Source organism: Aquarana catesbeiana, linkage group LG02, assembly GCF_042186555.1.
Source record: "Aquarana catesbeiana isolate 2022-GZ linkage group LG02, ASM4218655v1, whole genome shotgun sequence".
NCBI lineage: Eukaryota > Metazoa > Chordata > Amphibia > Anura > Ranidae > Aquarana > Aquarana catesbeiana.
The window spans coordinates 75,833,302-75,854,713 of record NC_133325.1 but is presented as its reverse complement, the minus strand read 5'-3'; the positions used below and the strand labels follow the sequence as shown (position 1 = coordinate 75,854,713).

The 21,412-nt window shown below is 41.2% G+C and overlaps 1 protein-coding gene across 3 annotated transcripts in view; it reads right to left on the bottom strand.

The window, feature by feature from the left end:
* The window catches only part of CNTN5 (contactin 5), a 2,213,095-nt gene that overhangs the window by 249,163 nt on the left and 1,942,520 nt on the right, over nt 1-21,412 (bottom strand). For all 3 annotated transcript variants that reach the window (XM_073613049.1, XM_073613051.1, XM_073613050.1), the window contains one exon: nt 15,815-15,990. In XM_073613049.1, coding sequence (XP_073469150.1) covers nt 15,815-15,990 — 176 coding nt within the window. The remainder of the gene's footprint in view (nt 1-15,814; nt 15,991-21,412) is intronic.

Sequence of the window (21,412 nt, the reverse complement as noted above, 5' to 3'; positions counted from 1 at the left end):
CCGTATAGCAAAAAATGCTCTGGTCATTGAGCAGCCAAAACGTCCGGGGCTTAAGTGGTTAAAGCTGAAATCTGGGCACAAAAAACATGAATATATTCCAAAAGCCAGAAAGGATAAACACCGTTCCGCCATAACAATATGACCACTGACAGGTAAAGTGAATAACATTGATTATCTTGTGGCAAAGGCACCTGAAAATGGGTGAGCTACAGTATATTAGGCTACAAGCAAGCATGTCGTCCCTTACGTTGATGTATTGAAAACAGAAAAAGTGGGCAAGCGTAAGGATTTGAGTGACTTTGATGAGGGACACATTGTAAAGGCTAGATGACTGGGTCAGGGCAACTCCAAAATAGGGTTAGGGTTAACAGCCATTGACCAAGGCTTTGTAATACCTGTTGCCACTTCTATTTTTCTCCTAATTCTCAAAAATACTGAAAAAAAATGGGCCAGGACATTTTTTTTTTAAACACAATGCACTGCAGCACTGAGATAAGATCAAGAAGTTGTAGAAATGCATTATAGCATTGCATTATATGTGCATTAAAATGCAACAGTGTACTAAAATGGGTTATAATTTATTTTATTTTTTATGCAAGCAGTAGTTACCTGAATTTGACATCTATCAGCTTGTTTCCATTTCTTTGCAGCAGAGCTCAGAGAGTGGTATGGAGAAGCAGAACATGGAACCAATCAGTTGTGCTGCAGTGCAAGAAGTACAATGATAAGAGGGAAGAACCTAGTGACAGAGAGATGAGCAGGGAGGAGACCTGTAAGTGATAATGAACTACAGAAAAACACGGTCTCTTGCCCAGCCAGACATGTGCCATATGGCAGAGCTGTGTAAAATCTTAGGACTGCATGGACAGAAATACAAATTCTTTTGGCAAGTAAAACAACTTTCATGTATGTATTTCATCTGTGTATTTCGCCTTGAATCTCTGATTAGCAGACACATCTAATAGCCGGTATATGCCTAACCTCACCCCTATGGACCAGAGTTGGCAAGCACTAGCCAAACTCTACAATGGAGTGTGATAGGACTTTAGCCTTTAGTATTTATTAATGTTGCTGTTTATGTTTTTGCTATAAGGTCAGCTATTTTCCAACTGGAGCTAGGATGGTGTACAATTATCTCTTTTACTTCAATTGTAAAAAGAAATTGTTGAAAATGATGGCTTTTTCCTGTAAATAAATGCCATGCTTGTACATAGAGATTATACCTCACTAGCTGTGGGTTTTATATCAATCACCAAGGAACGGACAATGTTATTTTGATTTCTGTGCTGATGATGGCCTTACCATCTAGATGTCACACAAGAAGTGTCTTGCAGAAAACTGACCAAGTAAATGCAATGTTAAGGGAAGTTTTCAAATAAAGAAAAAGATAAAAAAATGTTTTGACATAGTGATGTACTGTATATCTAAAAAAATGCAGAGCTATTCATCTATTCATCTTTCGGACTTCACGGACCACTAAACTCACAATTTTGAATCTCGCAGACCACTAACATGAATTTTACATGTCTACACAATGCTCCGGGTCTATGCCCCTTTCCCCCTGGATCAAACTACTGCCTTATACACACAATGCACCGGCTCTCTGTCCCCCTTCCCCTGGATCACACTGCTGCCTTATACACAAAATGCTCCGGCTCTCTGCCCTCCTCCCACTGGATCAAACTACTGTCTTATACACACAATGCTCTGGCTGTCTGCCCCCCTCCCCCTGGATCACACTGCTGCCTTATGCACACAATGCTCTGCCCCCCTCCCCCTGGATCACACTGCTGCCTTATGCACACAATGCTCTGCCCCCCTCACCCTGGATCACACTGCTGCCTTATACACACATTGTTTGGGCTCTCTGCCTTCCTCCCCCTGGATCACACTGCTGTCTTATACACACAATGCTCCGGCTCTCTGCCATCCTCCCACTGGATCAAACTACTGTCTTATACACACAATGCTCTGGCTGTCTGACCCCCTCCCCCTGGATTATACTGCTGCCTTATGCATACAATGCTCCGGCTCTCTGCCCCCTCCCCCTGGATCTTATTGCTGCCTTATACACACAATGCTCCAGCTCTCTTCCCCACTCCCCCTGGATCACACTGCTGCCTTATGCACACAATGCTCTGGCCCTCTGCCCCCCTCCCCCTGGATCACACTGCTGCCTTATACACACATTATTTCGGCTCTCTGGATCCCTCCCCCTGGATCACAGTGCTGCCTTATACATGCAATGCTCCGGCTCTCTGCCCCCCTCCCCCTGGATCACACTGCTGCCTTATACACACAATGATCCGGCTCTCTGCCCTCCTCCTCCTGGATCAAACTGCTGCCTTATACACATAATGCTCTGGCTCTCTGCCCCCCTCCCCCTGGATCACAGTGCTGCCTTATGCACACAATGCTGCAGTTCTCTGACCCCCCCCCCCTCGCACCCTGCATCACACTGCTGCTTTACACAGACTCATCATTGGATCTCACCTCCTTTTCCAGCCATGTGCTCGAGCTTCATACTCCCTCCCACAGTCTGTGCTCAGCGCTGCCATTGGAAGTCACCTCCTCCTTCACCTCCTACTCTCAGCACCTCCCTCTGAGTTCACAGCAGCCAGAACTACAGAGGAGGCATCGGGTCTAAAATTATTGACTGTCAGCACGCATTAAGAATAACACTGGAAACAACATTGGGCGGCATACATCCGCCACTATGTTGATTTGTGGCAGAACCCTTGGGGACCAGAATTTTCTCGTGGACCATCAGTGCTCCACAAACCACTGGTTGGCGACCGCTGATCTAGTGCCTCTGTTAGCCGTATTTAACTCCAACAGAAGTTCCCTGTACTTCAGGTGTGGTGTGCGGTGCCCACTGAGAGAAGCAGATCACTTCAAAGGTTAGCATGGTCCAACCTTGCATGCAGCGCTATGGACATTGCAACACAAAGCCAAAACAGCAAAATTCCTTTATATGAAATAGGCCATTAAAATTCTTCTAGTTGACGGGTCTTTTCTGTGCATCAAAAACACTTGTCAAGCGCCTCCTTTCAATGTCTGTATGAGCCCTAAATGTGAAGATTGTTTGTTTGAAAGATTTTCTGCAGCAAAACGGGGTACTGAAGTCACCCCTCCATGTTGGACAGGTGAGGGTTTTTGTCTGAAAGCAAGTCCTGGATTTAGCTAGTTCAAGGGCCCAGCCACACTTCTGCTTATATGTTTTTTATTTGAGGAGAGGATTATTGCATGGAGGCGACCCATTCATTTTGGATTGGCCCTCAATGCGCCTCAACACACTTAGCTAAAAAATGTAACTGCGCTATTTTTGACATTGGCACCACAGTATTTACCCCTATGCACTGTAGGGTGCTTGTTTAATTGTATACGTGTAGTGGGGAGGGTAATTCTGTGCACTAATGTGCATGGTGGTAACTGCAACAAGCACTTATGTGTTCAGCCTTTAAAAAGCTGGAGCTAATGCCATAAGATCCCAACATTTTTTAGGATGGACAGAATTTTTGTACCGCTAATGGGAATGTAAGATGTAGCACTGCATTTGAGTAGCTAGAGTGGGAGTTATTTAGCCATTCGAAAAATGAATAGCTCAGTGTGAAAATCAATACTCCAATTTATGGGCAGCCAGCGTAGGGAATGAAAAATTGGTAATATGGGAGCAAGATGAGGTTGACTGAGTGACATTCCGGGTCCTGAAAATGGATTTAGCCAAACTGCTGGCTATAGATTTTGATTTGGGAAGAACATTTCCCACTCAGTGTCCTGTATCTACCGTGCCATAAGAAGGTGTTTTATCTGAAAAAATTAAAGGGGTATTAAACCCAAAAGCAAGCATTTATTATTATATTTATTATTGCAGCCTAACAAATCTTAGATGGGGTGGCTGCATTTGTTTTCTTTTTTTAGGCTTTCTTTCTTCTATTTTTGTCTGGTGATCCAGCCAGTAAGTCTGATGTTTTTCAAAAGAACAAACTTTCCTGCTGATGTAGCAGTCAGTGGGGTTGATACAGACTGTTTGCCACTGTCTTTGGTGTTTACAGTGTTCTGCTTTTATTTATGTAAAACCTTTATTTCAATAGAAAACAACCGTTGCTCTAGCTGCTTATATAAATGTTTAGCTGGAGTTTAGCTTCAATTTGTTAGTGTATCTAAATCTGCTAGTACATCTAACCCTCCCTTCCCCGGATTAATAATGCTGCTGTCCAAAGGTGCCCTCTGTGCTCCTTCATCAAGAGTGGGGGGCACTCTAAGGCTGCATTCACACTACAGCATTTTTGAATCGCGGGCAGATTTGTCGTGAATCTGCCCGCAATTCAAAAGCTGTAGTGTGAATGCAGTCTAATACAGGTGTGTTACTGGCCAGATCACCAGGTGAGAACAGAGGGAAAAAAGCTTAAAAAAGGAAAGGCAGGCACCACATCTAATGACTGGTAAGCTGCAATTTTTTTACATTTGTGGTTTTGGATTTAATACTGCTTTAATTTAACTGCCTCCCGCCTGCTGTTATTGTCAAATGACGTACGAGCAGCGACTCTCTGATTCTGGGACGACGTCACAGGACGTTTTCCCACTCTTGCCACGCTTGCGTGCCTGCGGGGGTGTGTAGCGTGCCGATTAGTGGTGCGCTCTGTCCTTGGGACACGGCGTATCACAGATCCCAGTAAAGAGGCGATGACGAGGCTCTTTACCCATGTGATCAGTTGTGTTCAATCACAGCTGATCACATGTAAACAAGGAAAAGCTGGTTATCGGCATTCCTCTCCTCATGCTGACAGCGTGCGAGTAGAGGAGAGACGATCAGCGGCATTTCCTCAGAGGAGATATCTGCACAGATAATCAGGTTACTGATTATCAGTGCAGCCCCAACAGTGCCCAGCAGTGATGCCAGTCAGTACTACCTTTCAGTGCCTGTTCATCAGTGCCGCCCATCAATGCCCATCAGTGCCATCCATTAGTAACGCCAATCAGTGCCCATCAGTGCCACCTATCCGTGCCGCCTATCAGTGCCCATCAGTGCCACCTATCAGTGCCCATCAGTGCCACCTATCAGTGCTGCAAATAAGCGCTGCCTATCAGTGCCCCTCAGTGCTGCATATTAGTGCCTCCTCATCAGTGCCCATTAGCGCAGCCTCATCAGCGCATGTGAAGGTGAAAAATTACTTATTTACAAAATTTTATAACAGAAATTAAGAAATACAGTTTTTTTTCAAAATTTTCAGTCTTATTTTCATTTTTTTATGCAAACAAATAAAACCTCAGTGGTGATTAAATACCACCAAAAGAAAGCTCGGTCTCAAAAAAAAAAATATCTTCACTAGGTTAGGGCTACCATACATTTCAACTCAGACTTACAGACATCTAATATTTGTGCCACATAAAACTAAGAATGTCTTAGGCCAGGGTAAAATCTACGGGAGGAATATACTAAAAACGAGAGAAGACAAGCAGAAAACAAATGGAGGTGGGCAAACTTAGCAGTTCATCAGGCTATCTATAGAAATAATTAGAAAAGTTTAATAGAGAAATGAAGCTTGCCAGGAAATCGCTTTCCTCAACCTTGATTGATAATCAAGACAACCCAAAATTCTTTTTTCTCTGCTATAGATAAATTGATTAATCCTTCTTATCGGATCTCATCAAAGTTCTATACACATAGAAAAATGTAATGGGTTTGCATTGAAAGAATTCCTGCCATCAGTAAAAATATAGTGGGTTATTGTCCTCGCGGTATTACTCTTCTTCCATGCTGCCCTGAGATAGCTAAATGTCTGTCTTTCTGGTATTGACCTCAATGTACTTATAAATGCCATATCACTTTTAAAACCTTTAAGCTGCTCTTTTGAGTCTTTAATAATAAATACCTTCAAGAGCTCCAGGTCTGACGTAAAACATGGCTATAAACCTCAATAAAGTGGTGCTAAAGGCGTTCTCTGCATTGCGGTAAAAAACCTTCTGTGCTACAGGATCCCCCCCAGGCACCCCTCATACTTACCTGAGCCCAATAACGATCCAGAGCTATGCCCAAGAGCAGTGGCTTTTTCCACTCTCTCACACCTCATAGGGCAGATTGATAGCAGCGGGAGCCATGCCTGCAGCTGCACACATCATCCCCGGTACTGTTTTTTTAGAGCCGGCAGTTGGCTTGCTTGGGATAACAAATGATGCGGCTAAAAAGCACTCTCTCCCTCGTTCTCGCCGCTCTTGCGTGCCCCCGACAGCCCACCAGAGTACCCAAGTACCTGAGTACCTGTCTCCAGCCCAGATTACCCGAGTACCTATCTCCAGCCCATCAGAGTACCCAAGTACCTGTCTCCAGCTCATCAGAGTACCCAAGTACCTGTCTCCAGCTCATCAGAGTACCCGAGTATCTGTCTCCAGCTCATCAGAGTACCCAAGTACCTGTCTCCAGCTCATCAGAGTACCCGAGTATCTATCTCCAGCTCATCAGAGTACCCAAGTACCTGTCTCCAGCTCATCAGAGTACCCGAGTATCTGTCTCCAGCTCATCAGAGTACCCGAGTATCTGTCTCCAGCCCAGAGTACCCAAGCACCTATCTGCAGAAAACCAGAGTACCCGAGTACCAGTCTCCAGCCCAAAGTACCTGAGTACCTATGTAAAGCCCATCAGAGTACCTGAGTACCTATCTCCAGATCATCAGAGTACCCGAGTACCTATCTGCAGCACATCAGAGTACCCGAGTACCTATCTGCAGCACATCAGAGTACCCAAGTACCTATCTGCAGCACATCAGAGTACCCGAGTACCTATCTGCAGCCCATCAGAGTACCCGAGTACCTATCTCCAACCCATCCTACCTATCTGCAGCCTATGCCTCATAGAATATACATTGGGGTGTTTTCTTTCCAAAATTGGGTCATTTTGTGGGTAATTGCACTGTCCTGGTGCTCCAGGACCTTCAAACGTGTATTAGGTAGGAATTGAATTAGATGTGTAATTTATGCTCCTAGAACGCCTGATGGTGCTCCCTGCATGTTGGGCCTCTGTATGTGGCCAGGCTGTGTAAAAGTCTCACACATGTGGTATTGCCATACTCGGGAGGAGTAGCAGAATGTATTTTGGGGTGTAATTTTTGTTATGTATATGCTATATGTTAAAAACATCTTATGAATTTTCAACTTTGTGTAAAAAAAAAATACATTTTTCATTTTCTTTCCACATTTTCCAAAAATGTGTGGAAAAAAATGACATGTTCAAAAGACTCATAATGCCTCATAGATTATATGTTGGGGTGTTTGCTTTCCTAAATGGGGTCATTTTGTGTGTAATTCCACTGTCCTGGTGCTCCAGGGCCTTCAAAAGTGTGATAGGCATGTTGAGCTTCTGTATGTGGCCAGGCTGTGGAAATGTCTCACACATGTGGTAGTGCCATACTTAGGAGGAGTAGCAGAATGTGATTTGGGGTGTCATTGGAAGTATGCGTATGCTGTGTGTGAGAAATAATGTATTAATTATGACAAGTTTGTGTAAAAAAAAAAAAAAAATGAATTCATCTTCCCAAGAATTGTGGGAAAAAGTACAACTTCAAAAAAACTCACCATGCCTCTTGCTAAATACCTTGGACTGTCTACTTTTATAAAGGGGTCATTTGGGAGGTATTTGTCTTGTCCTGACATTTCAGGGCCTCAAGAAGTGATGGTCCGTCAGTGCATCAGGTGTGATCAATTTTCAGTGATTGGCACCATAGCTTGTAGACTCTATAACTTTCACATAGACTAATGGCCCGTACACACGATCCGAAAATCGTACGAAAAATACAGCTTTCGAAGTGATCGTAAGATAATTGGATCCTTAGTACAAAGTTATGATAGCCGTTCACGACAGTTCATCCGATATTATTATCCGATCGGACAAGCACGAAAATTACTACATTACAACACATGATATCACTTACGATTTTTTTATTCTGTCATACAAGAATTTTCTGAACTCTAGTAAACTCTTCAGGTTCAAAACATAACTAGCATGCAAAAAAAAAAAAACGGACGATCTGTCGTCCGATTTTCGGATTATGTGTACGGGGGCATAAGGCCGGATTCACACCTTTTTCCTTAGTGCTTTTTGCATTTTGCAGATTTGCACTACAGAACGTGTTCCATAGGAAACCATGTTAAATGGACTGTAGTGCAAATCTGCAAAATGCAAAAAGCACTAAAAATGCATAGGTATGAATCAGGCCTTAGGCCTAATTCGCATTGTGCAGGTTGCAGTTTGCATATTGCAGGTGCATTTTGCGTTTTTCAATACACATCTTTAAACCATTGAAGTCTATGGAACCAAAAACCAGAATAAAAGCCCTGTCCCTTTCCATAAAATGCACAGATATGAACTACATCCATAGGAAACCATGTTAAAGGACTGTGTTGTGTTTCTGCAAAACTGAAATTGCATTAAAAAAATGCATAGGTGTGAACCAGGCCTAAATAATATCAACTAATTTGGGTTATTTTTATCAAAGATATGTGTATAATAAATTTTGGCCCAAAGTTATGAACAAAAATTACTTATTTGCAAACTTTCAAAATTTTCACTTAAATCGCAAAAAAATAAAAAAACCCAGTGGTGATTAAATACCACCAAAAGAAAGCTCTTTTTGTGTGAAAAGAATGATACAAATTTTGTTTGGGTACAGTATTGCATGAGTGAGTAATTGGCATTCAAAGTACGAGAGCACTTAAAGCTGAAAATTTGTTTGGGTTGGAAGTGGCCTGTATTGAAGTGATTAAAAAGTCATATAATAAAACATAATCATATAAAAAATATATATATATATAATTTAAAACTGTCATTTTCGGTTTTTGGCAAAGTGCATCCTGCATTTTCGGTTTCGGTAAAAAATTTTCCATTCAATGCACCCCTATAAAATGCAGCACAATTATACCATATACATCACCAATAACTGTGTTGAAAAATCATATCTTAACTCATTAGTCCATATCAATCCATGTGCAGGGAAAAAGTATGGGTAAAAGATTTATCTGCCTCACACACCAGTACAATATCTCCACTCAAAGGCCTCTTTCACACGGGCGACTGGGGGCCGGTAAAAACATTCAGTATGATTTGTGGTTTTACCGCCCCCCCCCCTCCCCAACTGCCCACCTAAAGTCCACAACACTGTAGAAAGGGGCTGTTCACATGCAATGTTTTGGGCAAATATATTGTGCATGTGCAGTTTATAGGTGTTGCCAGTCCCACCCATCAACCTCAGCTTGTCAATGGAACTGTGCCCTAAATACAAGCCAAGCAAGCTAGCTAGCACTTGCGGTACATGAAGCCCAATGTGAATTTCCATTCGGAAACAAAACAAAAATAGCAATGGCTTTTCAAAGAATGGGCTAGTGTGAACCAAAAGGTGTTTGGGTGTTTTTTTTTTTTTCCTTTTTTACAAACGTTTAAAGTGGTTCTTCACCCCAGAAACAGAAAATGGAAAGTCAGAAGCTACAAATACTGCAACTGCTGACTTTTAATAATAGGAGATTTACCTGTCCAGAGAGCCAGCATGGTCATCACCCGAACTGGCTCTTTGGGTCCACTGGCATGTTTAATTTGTGAACCCGGCTGTGAGTCCTTGTGGCTTCCCACTGTGCATGGGAGAGCCACACTGCACTTTGTGAATGGTCCCATAGCCTTCTGGGACCTGTGATGTGCCCTAGAAGGCTGTGGGGAGGAGGGGCGCAACTTCCACTCCAATCGCCACAGCGATCTGGTAGGAAATGGGAACGGGTACCTGTCCCCCCAAAAAAATATAAAGTGCCAAAACTTAAAAAGGAGAGTGGGAGGACGCAGACAAGAGGAACATCCTTTTTGGGTTAATTTCCACTTTTAGGCTGTAATGTAGAAATGGAAAATAGAAAAATTGGTTTGGCCACCTGAGATGCAAAGAGTGACAGAGTCTTGTAGCAAGCACAATGCATGATTGCACCACAATGAAAAACACCCCCAGACTCGCAGCTAATTTTTAATGCAACGCAGGACCGTCAGACCCTGTTGTACTTGTTCTTTAGGGCAGCCTTTTTCAACCAGGATGCCTTCAGGTGTCTTCAGGGGTGCCTTGGCAAATTGCCCCAAAATTGTATACAAGCCAGCGGGTGGATCAGGCCTGCCTTTAAGTTACACAAAGCCACAGATTTTCATTGTACACCGTTATGACCTTCTAGCCGCTGGCATCCTAACAACCGATAACATCATCAGTTGATAGGGAGCATGTCGGTTACCTGCACAACATCCTTGTTTGCCACTCCCCTGATCCACTCCAGCAGAATTGGGGTCAGATTAGCTGGGTGATCGAGAGAAACTGAGGAAGAAGAGAAACACTGGAATACCAGCCAATACCAGTGTGCAAAAATGTATTTGCTTTGGAAGAATAAATCATCTCCATTGTTGGGTATCCTACATGTGTGGCTGTTGCTGCATTATATACAATTATTAGAATAGTTTTTTTACATATTTGGGGGGCGCACTAATTCGGGGTACTTTGTCGCAGTAAGTGGGCTTAGCACTATATGACCATATAGTGTGACCAAACCCCCATATTTTTTGGATATGTTCAGGTGTTTTTAACTAGCCTTGCAGGAAATGTCATTCTTGAATGTGTGCGCTGTAATATGTTTTGTACTGTTTGTTGGTCTTATAGCAGCACCGTCTTGAATCTAAACGCATTTTAGGGTGTGCCCCCCAAATATGTTTTTGTATTTTTTTTACATATTAGAATGGGGTGCCTCAAGACTGTCCATAATTTTAAAGGGTGTCCTGACTGAAAAAAGGTTGAAAAACACTGCTTTAGGGTACCATTCAGAATGGATGGTACTGCAACACAATGTACAGAGTAGCATGCGTTACTGTTACATGTTGTGGGAAAATGTAACACAGCGCATAGGCATGAGGACAGCCTTAAGCCCCGTACACACGGTCGGATTTTCCGACGGAAAATGTTGGATGGGAGCTTGTTGTCGGGAATTCCAACCGTGTGTAGGCTCCATCGAGCATTTTCCATCGGAATTTCCGTCACACAAAATTTGAGAACTGGATCTCAAATTTTCCGACAACAAAATCCGTTCTCGTAAATTCCCATTGTGTGTACACAATTCCAACTCACAAAGTTCCACGCATGCTCGGAATGAAGCAGAAGAGCCGCAATGGCTATTGAACTTCATTTTTCTCGGCTCGTCGTACGTGTTGTACGTCACCGCGTTCTTGACGTTCAGAATTTCCGACAAGATTTGCGTGACCGTGTGTATGCAAGACAAGTTTGAGCCAACATCCGTCGGAAAAAAAACATGGATTTTGTTGTCGGAATGTCCGATCAATGTCCGATCATGTGTACTGGGCATTAGTGTTTCCAAACCTGCCCATAGTTCATCTTTTACACGTAACCTCATATATGTACAGATAGTATCAATAAAAACTCAGCAAAGTGATTTCCCTATCTGTGTAAATATGCACAAAGCATGAGCTGTTGGTGGAAATCAAAGATCGATTTGTTTAAAAAAAAAGTTAAGTGGTTATCTTAAAGTGGTGTTCCGGCCGAAATTATACTTTTTAAATAAAAATACCCCTATAATACACAAGCTTAATGTATTCTAGTAAAGTTAATCTGTAAACTAAGGTCTGTTGTGTTATTTTATAGCAGTATTTTGTTATTTTATAAACTTACAGCAGGCCGTGGCCATCTTAATTCTGGGCATCTGAAGCCAGACTGTATTTCTTCCTGGATCTCATCCTTGCAGATCTCGCACATACTCAGTGCAGCACAAGCAGTGTAATAGGTTTCAGGTCAGGTTTCCATAGCAACGGCAGTTTCAGAGGAAGTTGACGCCCCTTCCCAGAAGGCATTGCAAACAGGAAATGATGTGATGGGCCGCGGCCAGGGAGGAGGAAGTGAAAAATGAATACAGCAGATATACAGTAGGTGCTGAGAAAAAAAAAAAAAAAAATATCCAATTTGTTTACAGTGTGCAGTTTAGTGAGGGATGCTGAAGAGTTGTAAAAGTGGGTGGAACTCCACTTTAAAAACAACCTTAACAAAAGGTTTCAGTCCAAATTTTGAGTGCATCATATCACCGAAACTGCAGTTCTTAGAGTGCTGTACTCTCAGGTAGCTCTTCTTTCTGGTTTTCTTAGATGTCAGTACTTCCTTTGATACCGTTGGATAGAAGATCTTATTTGAACAGACACATAACTGGGTCAGCCTTTCTAGCAAAGTCCAAGATGGGTCAAATTTAAGTTGCAAATATCATGTTGCATTGGTTATTCGTGTTTCACATGGTTGTGGAATCCAAGGCTCGGTTTTCGGTCTTTTATTATTTAACTCATATATCTTTTCCCTAGCTAGTACAATCAATAAGTGTAACATCTGTTCGTATCAGTCGGCTGATGATGCTCAGTTATTTTTTCTCTATTGTATTATACCTGCAAGTCAATTAGCCATCTTGACAGTGATGGCATTAATCTGTTGGTGTCTTCAATTTTTTTTTTTTGCAGTTTAATAAGTATAATAGAGGAAATGCAGCACAGCAAAAACTATAATATAGTATATTTCGACTTTTTTTAAGCCCCAAAAAAACAGGCTAGGAGTTTCAGAGTCCTTTCCAAAACTTCTTGGAGTTCAGAATCACATTACTAATGTCTGAATAGTGGCTCCTTATCATTTATGTAATATTCCCAAGGTCTCTGATTCCTTGTTCTGCTGAGAGAAGTTGAAGCAAGCTTTTGTGTCATCTAGATTGAACTAATGTAATGCTCTTTTATTTGGCCTACCCATGAGCTCTATTGTAAATATGAGTTCAGAACACTAAGTAGTTTGCACGCCTGCCCTATATCTCTGTATCCTAAACATAGACATCACCAGGGACATCATCTACATTGAGTTTGTACAAACCAGCACCTTTTAAATCTTACTGTTATTCTTCAAAACAGTGGCGAAACAATAATTATTATTGTGTTACCTGTGAGCTGCTATGATGTGTTAACAAAATGTGAAATAAAATAAATGAAATTGAATAAAATAGCTGCTAAGCACCTTACACCCTTTGATATAAGCGTATATACAGCCTTTTTTTCTTTTCTTTAAATGGTGCAGCACTAAATTACAGTGTACTGGCTCTTTATGAATATATATATACGCTGCAAAACAGCCAATAAAAAACATTAAACATCCACCAAAATGCAATAAAAATTCCCTGTGCTCTTCAATTAAACCAATCTTCTTATGCTAACACAACATTAACTTTCAGTGTACTGGCCCTTTAAAAAAGTGTATACCATATAAATAATACACTAAACAATTCCCCTGAGGAAGTCACGTGACCCTGTGACAAACCACATAGGGGAGGGGCTACTGGATTGGTTTAACTGAAACCCACAGGGAAATGTTATTGCATTTTGGTGTATGTTTAATGTTTCTTATTGGCTGTTTTGCAGTGTATATGCATTCTTAAAGAGCCAGTATACTGTAAATTAGCATGGCACCAGTTAAAGAAAAAAAGTGGCGTAACAATAGCCATTGCAGCCCACATGGCTGGTATGGGACCAAGGTAAGAAGGAAATCCATGAGGGAAAATTAATCTGTGAAGTTTTCTAAAAGAAGAGCTAAAATCAGACCTCAGGATTGTTGCTAGTCACAGATTTCCTCATATGAACAGTTTAAGGTATTTATCTCTCTGTTTTAGCAGCTTAGATTGCTATGTGAACTTCTTCTACAGACCAAATTTAACCTTGTATGCCTTAAGCAGTCACAAATACTAGAGTTTCTCTTCAGTTAAAACTTTATAGGACAGCTGAGGTTTATAGATTTCCCTTCACTTTCTGTCCCACAGATACAAAAGGTGGTGAGAATTGGAAGACTTAAACTGGGTATACACAAGCGGAATTTTGAATGAAAATGTATTTGAAAATTCTTAGGAAATTTCATACCAAAAGTCTCAGCTCATTTGAATATTATTTAAAAGTAATTTCATTTGCTTTTAGCATTATATTTTGTAATAAATGGACTTTACTGAACGAAAACCACATACAGAAATTTGTACATTCGAGAAAAATTTCCATTTTGCTTTTTTTTTTTTTAATTTTCTTGTCATTGCAGCTGAAAACTATCTTCAAAGCTGAAAGGCAACAAGTGGGCAGCTCCGTATGCCTTTAAGTATCGGATCAGTGGGGAAAGGTTCCTAGAAAATTGAGACCCTTCTCAAAATGTTAAAAAGGAAAGACTGCTTGATTCCACTTATTTGACACTTATTTACAAAAGTAGACTATATCAGTTAAGGAGAACCATCCACAGGTTACACTACTAAAAAAAAAGTTGAGAAGTGTGGTTGTAGCCATGGAAAAAGTCAAGTCTGGATGCAAAAAGTCATGGGTCTACAGCAAGGGTCTTCAAACTATGGCCCCCCAGTTGTTCAGAAACTACAATTCCCATCATGCCTAGTCATGTCTGTGAATGTCAGAGTTTTACAATGCCTCATGGGATGTGTAGTTCCGCAACAGCTGGAGAGCCGTAGTTTGATGATCCCTGGTCTACAGTAAACAAAACTAAAAAGGGCAGGATGGACTGACCACTTGGTCTTTTTCTAATGTCACTCTTCAATGTTTCTATGTTTTTAATGCTGAAGAATGTTGAAGGCTCTGTCTGCACATACCTAGTGAAAGTAAGAATACCCATTTATAAAAATTCCAGACTAAGATAAAAAAAAAAGTCAAGTCTTGGCCTATCCTCCACTGCCTCCAGCACCTCTTCGTTCATCTACTGATAGCTGTCCTCATAGATCAAAAGAAGGGGATGAGAAGGGTCAGTATGGGGCTTAACTTTTCTCATAAGAATGTATATAAATGACTACATGATATGACTCAAATTTGTGCAGTCACCTCTAGGTGTCTGCATTTTTTTTCTACTCTACTACCATGAGTAGTTTATTTTTAAATTTAGGAGGAAACAGTTCTTTGTTGTACAATTTATAAATAAACCATTTTACAATACAACTTACAGTTCAACATAATTATACTGTTTTGTTTTGTTTTTTTTTACTTTCAGCAATTGAAAAACACAGAGATTTTGAAATAGCGCCCACAATGGTTGTTTTGCTCCCTGCTGGCTGAGAAACGGACCGGCGAAAAGTTTATAATAACACACATTTAGATACTTGAAAAGAAAGCCAATAAAATAAAACTGCAAGTCCACAGATATATAATTTAGATGACTTTTTGAAAAGAGACTTAACAAAAAAAAAATCTATATAAAAGAAGAACGATCTATATCTCTTTGCTGAATAGACTGATAAATTGAAAAAAAAAGTGTTGCTTTTTTTTATGAACAAAAATATTGCAGGAAAATACTTTGTTATTTCATATTTTATCAGTCTGCATTGAAATGGTAAAGTATTTTCCGTACCACCACTGCATCCAATTCACATACAGTCAGTTCTTTGAGATTCAGCAGGAGTGCTTTGTGTGTTCATAGTCAGAGACAGTTATAATATGAGCTGGATATAGGAGTTTGAAAAGAAACATTATTACTTATTGTATTAAAGATGTGTATATGCTTCTTAGAATTAACATTCTGTTTATTCACCCCTTGCTAATTCAATTTACTAATTTAAAGTGATTGTCCGCCTATGCTATTTAAACATCTATCAGCTTCAACTGGACAAAAACCCTGTTTGCCATAACATGTGAACTTTAAGTGGTCCAACAGTAGTGCATATCATGGTTGTAAGACAGGCCAATAAAAATGATAATACAATAGCAATAATTATAATATTATAGTAAATGGTATAATGCACTTACAGCTCTAATACTTTCAAAATGTCCATCATCTTTGTCGAAGTCCACAGGTTGCTCATTTAAGGTCCAGAAAAAGGAAACATCCAATAAAGGATCATGAATGGCCTTGCAGCTGAGCACTACACTCTCCCCGACCGTCAGTTCTGTTCTTTTTGGACTTAATTCTATTTTTGTTGGTTCTAAATGGAGACAAATTGATACAGGGAATATATTAACTATATACCTTTAATATAACAGACAATCTACCTGGACAGTGTCAGATGGGTGAACTCACAGCTGAGAGGTTCAAATGGTAGTGTTGTGTAAGGCTCGCTTGTTGGTCTTAGGCTGCTCAATCCGAAAAGGAATTATCATCTATCTATGGTATTTATCATATTATATAGGGTATATCATTAGCCACTGGGCAGCACAGTGGCTTAGTGGTTAGCACTTCTGCCTGGCAACACTCAGAACGTCAGTTTGAATCCTAACCACAACACTACATCAATGGAGTTTGTATGTTCTTTCTGTGCTAGTGTGAGTTTCCTTTGGGTACTCCGATTTCCTCCCACACTCCAAAGACATGCTTGTAGGTTAATTGGCTCCTCTCTAAATTTGCATCGCTATGAATGTGAGGTAGTGACCATAGATTGTAGACTCTTTTGTCCCGTACACACGGTCGGACTTTGTTCGGACATTCCGACAACAAAATCCTAGGATTTTTTCCAACGGATGTTGGCTCAAACTTGTCTTGCATACACATGGTCACACAAAGTTGTCGGAAAATCCGATCGTTCTGAACGTGGTGACGTAAAACACGTACATCGGGACTATAAACGGGGCAGTGGCCAATAACTTTCATCTCTTTATTTATTCTGAGCATGCGTGGCACTTTGTTCGTCGGATTTGTGTACACACGGAATTTCTGACAACGGATTTTGTTGTCGGAAAATTTTATCTCCTGCTCTCCAACTTTGTGTGTCGGAAAATCCGATGGAAAATGTCCGATGGAGCCCACACACGGTCGGAATTTCCGACAACACGCTCCGATCGGACATTTTCCATTGGAAAATCCGACTGTGTGTACGGGGCATTTGAGGGCAGGGACTAATGTGAATGTACAATATGTATGCAAATTGTCAACTCTATATTGATACTGGTACTAATAAAATGTGTCTGTTTTATTGATGACTTTAAAGTGATTATAAAGTCAAGTTTTTTTTCCTATAAAAATAATAAACATGTTATACTTACCTGCTCTGTTGCAGTGGATTTGCACAGAGCAGCCCGGATCCTCCTCTTCTCGGGTCCCTCTTCTGTGATCCTGGCCCCTCCGTCCTGTTCAGTGCCCCCACAGCAAGCAGCTTGCTATGGGGGCACCCAAGCTGAGTCACAGCTCCCTGTGTCCATTCAGAGTCCCGATCTGGCCCTGCCCCCTCTCTCCCCTGATTGGCTAGCTGACTTTGATTGACAGCAGCGGGAGCCAATGGCGCCGCTGCTGTGTCTCAACCGATCAGGAAAGAGAATCTTTCGGAGTCACTTGTGGACATCACTGGACAGAGAGGGACCTCAGGTAAGTGTTAGGGGGGCTGCTGCACGGCTCACCTGCGCGAATCACCGTTTTGTTACGTCGCTCCCTCTGGTGGCCACTAGGGGCGCACACGCACCCGCAGCTCGCCCCCGGGCTCCCGCAATCGCTCGTAACATGGCGAGAACTGGGATGTCTGTGTGTAATCACAGAGATCCCGGTTCTCTGAAGGGAGAAGTGACAGATCGTCTGTTCATACAAAGTATGAACAGCAATCTGTCATCTCCCCTAGTCAGTCCCCTCCCCCTTCAGTTAGAAAACACACTAGGGAACACAATTAACCCCTCGATCGCCCCCTAATGTTAACCCCTTCACTACCAGTGACATTTTTACAGTAATCAATGCATTTTTATAGCACTGATCGCTGTATTAATGCCAATGGTCACGAAAATGTGTCAAAATTGTCCGATGTGTCCGCCATAATGTCGCAGTCACGATAAAAATCACAATAAAAATGCTATAAATCTATCCCCAATTTTGTAGACGCTACAACTTTTGTGCAAAGCAATCAATATAAGCTTATTGTGATTTTTTTTACCAAAAATATGTAGAAGAATACATATCGGCCTAAACTGAAGAAAAAAATAGTTTTTTTTTATATATTTTTGGGGGATATTTATTATAGCAAAAAGTAAAAAATAATGCATTTTTTTCAAAATTGTCGCTCTTTTTTTGTTTATAGTGCAAAAAATAAAAATCGCAGAGGCGATCAAATACCACCAAAAGAAAGCTCTATTTGTGGGAACAAAAAGATGTCAATTTTGTTTGGGTGCAACGTTGTACGACCGCGCAATTGTCATTTAAAGCGACACAGTGCCGAATCGCAAAAAGAGCTCTGGTCAGGAAGGGGGTAAAATCTTCCGGGGCCGAAGCCGTTAAGTTGTTTTTATTAGAGAACTATTTATTTCAGAATAATGACGAGTTTCTGAATATACCTGTAAGCTTTGGTTGTCTGCAGGTAAACAAGATAATTGTTCCTGAAATGAATAAATTTGATTTTTCAAGGATAACATCTGCTCAACATGTATATTTCTGAATGTTCATATGAGAAGTTTCCACCATATAATATGAGTTAATTAACAACCAATTATGTTATTTTCTGTATTGAAATTTGTATAAATTCATGCTGTTCAGACTATGGGCCAGATAAACCTTTGTAGGTGTGCCAAATAATCAGCTTTTTGTAGATTCACCAAATAATAATTAAATTTAAAAGGGTTTGAAATAAAAGATGTGAATAGTGCAGTAAAAACATTGTCTGGTATCCATTCAGATGCCCCCCCGCCCCGGTAACTTAGACTGCATATCTGTATTCTGCATTATATTGAGTGGTTCTCGGGAGGGGGGGGAGGCGAGTGTGTGACCACCTGCCAAACTTTTTGCCCCCTCTTTCTTTTCTCTCCTCACGTTCCCCCCCCCCCTTTACTATTACTAACCCGTCCTTTTTTTTCTTCTTTCTCTCTCTTTCTTTTCCTCCATGAGTCTGTTTTATGGAATGTCACTTCAGCAAAGACTGGTCATTAATTTGTCATCCCTTACACTCGCCTCGTCTGGAGTGCAGTGAAGGCCAGGACACTGTTTCAAAACTGTATTCTTCTTCTATCAGTACAGTGGACGTGCATACATAAGGTATTGGTAGAGTTTATTGGTATAGTATTATCTTCTCACTTAGGACTGCTTCCTAAGTTAACTGACTTTATTTACTATGCTTATAGAGCCTGATAGGCTTGTGTTAGGGTTGAGTTCACCTGCTGGTGGCGCTGTGCTGCTCTGGGCTGTTTGCTGCAGAAACCTGACATAATAGTGATGCCCATCAATGACCAGATCTGCTACACTTGGGAACTGGGAGCCAGTTGCTTGAGCTTTTTGCTATGCCTTTGCTAGGATGCTTAGAGCAAGGGTTATTTGTCAAGTGCAACCCGTGCTAGAAGTAGATAAAGATCATTGTTGCTTCATGTGGCAGGATCTCATTGTGGAGGAACTGCTGGGAAGCATTCTGGCAGCACATGCTTTAGCTGTTGAGGGCAGATTCTCCCTTAGCAAAGTACAACCTTTGACTCAGGTCTGTTCTGAGCTATTATTTCCGGTTATCTCTCAGGACCATGATGTTTTCACTCCCCCATTTACTACAGTACCTGCCGCTGATATTGTGTTTCCAGCACGATGGGATGGGATCGCGCTGGAAGTCACCGCTGCGAGGCTGTGCTTCTCGCGCTCACCGCCCCCACGAGATACTGCGCATCTATAGGAATCCATTGAGGGCGGCGAGCGGGAGGAGCGACAGAGCTCGGCGCTGGCTCCCATGACGGGGCTCGCAGGTGTCGATCTCGCCGCTAACTTCAGCGAGATTGACACAATATCGGCGGCACCTACTGTATGTACCAGGTTGGATTTTTGAGATGGTTGCTGGAACATTGTGCAGGTTCTTTTATCCAGCAGTATTCAGCCTATTCACAACAGGCCTTGTTGGATTGTATTGCTGCTGTGCACTCGTTAATTGAGCAATGTGAGCAGGTACAGTAGGCGAACGGAAGAGTGACGCACCGGGGTAAGGGAGGAGCAGCCTTACATATCCACCTAATGGCTGAGCCCAGGTGTGGCTGATTCTAACAGCCTGCTGGCTCTTGGGAGACACCTGCTGGTGGACACTGGGGCTGCAGCAAACAGCCCAGAGCAGCACAGTGCCACCAGCAGGTGAACTCAACCCTAACAACTTATTAAGCATATAATTGGCTCAGTGGTGGGTCTCTTGCACTATGTTGGTTACCACAGAACTGTCTGTGCCATTTTGTGTTTGTACTTTGTGAGAAGAATTCTATAAATTAAAAATTTTTTAAAAAATCCTAAGTGCGACTTTTTGCACAAAAAGTCTCACAATCTACACCAAATAAATAATGGTACAAAAAATGTCAATATTTGGCTACTTGATTATGAAGTGAAGTTACAGCCAATTCTAAATGTTCAGACATGATCAAGAGGATCTTTCACTATGATCACATAAAAAGATGATATGGCCAAGTCACAAAACTATGAAGCATTCAGGGTTGCCATTACAGCGCATTGTTTGCTCTTTTTAATTATCTGTTGCTTTTTGTTAATTTAGTAATGGCTTTACCGCACAGTTTAGATAAATTTACTGCATGCAAATTATTGTATCCATTTTTGCAGTATTTGGAATGTAAATGTCAATTCACTAAGACTATCCGAGGGTTTATAATTCTTAAACATGATGTTAGCTTCAGGTGGGTTATAATTCTGAGTTTCAATAGGTGTCTTTCGAGAAGAGCAGAAAATAGAAGCCATTCGAGGTGGTAATAAAATTACAATTTACAAGATAAGATAACGATTTGTAAGAAATAAAGACTTGCAGTGATTAGCTATATTACACACAGAAATGAATGACTGCACACCTTAGCAACTTTTATGTTTGTGAACTGACCATTTTGAAGAGAAAATTATAATGAGATAAAATGCCAACCGCAGTTAAAAATCACTTCTTCATTTCAGTGAACTGACCCACATGTCTATAAATAATAACTCCTTTCAGCTTATTATAATTACATATAAAAGTTATTAATGCCAACAAATGGTGGATATCGCGTTTTGCATTCCTGAGTAAACTGTATTCAGGAATTGCCATATTTAAAATGTATATATGAGCAGAAAAATAATATATTTAGATAAAAGATTCAGATGTCTCTTAAATACATGCATGGATACAGAAAAATACCCTTCGATCCTGCCAGAAATCCAGTGAGCTCTCTGAACATCCTGCACTGATCTGACAACACTGCCTGTGCTCAACTAAAATTCTAAGCAGTGTTGGCAGCCTGTTGGACTACAGACAAACCTCCCCCCCGTAGGTCATGCGTGTGAAAATAGGGTTCTGTAGTCCAGCATTAGAGAACTGGGCAGGACTGACAACACAATTGGGATTTTAGTACAGAGAAATTAACTGTGTTTCCAGCTGAAACAAGAAGATAAGATCTTAAAGCAGAGTTCCAGGCAAAAATTGAACTCTGAAATCAACATGC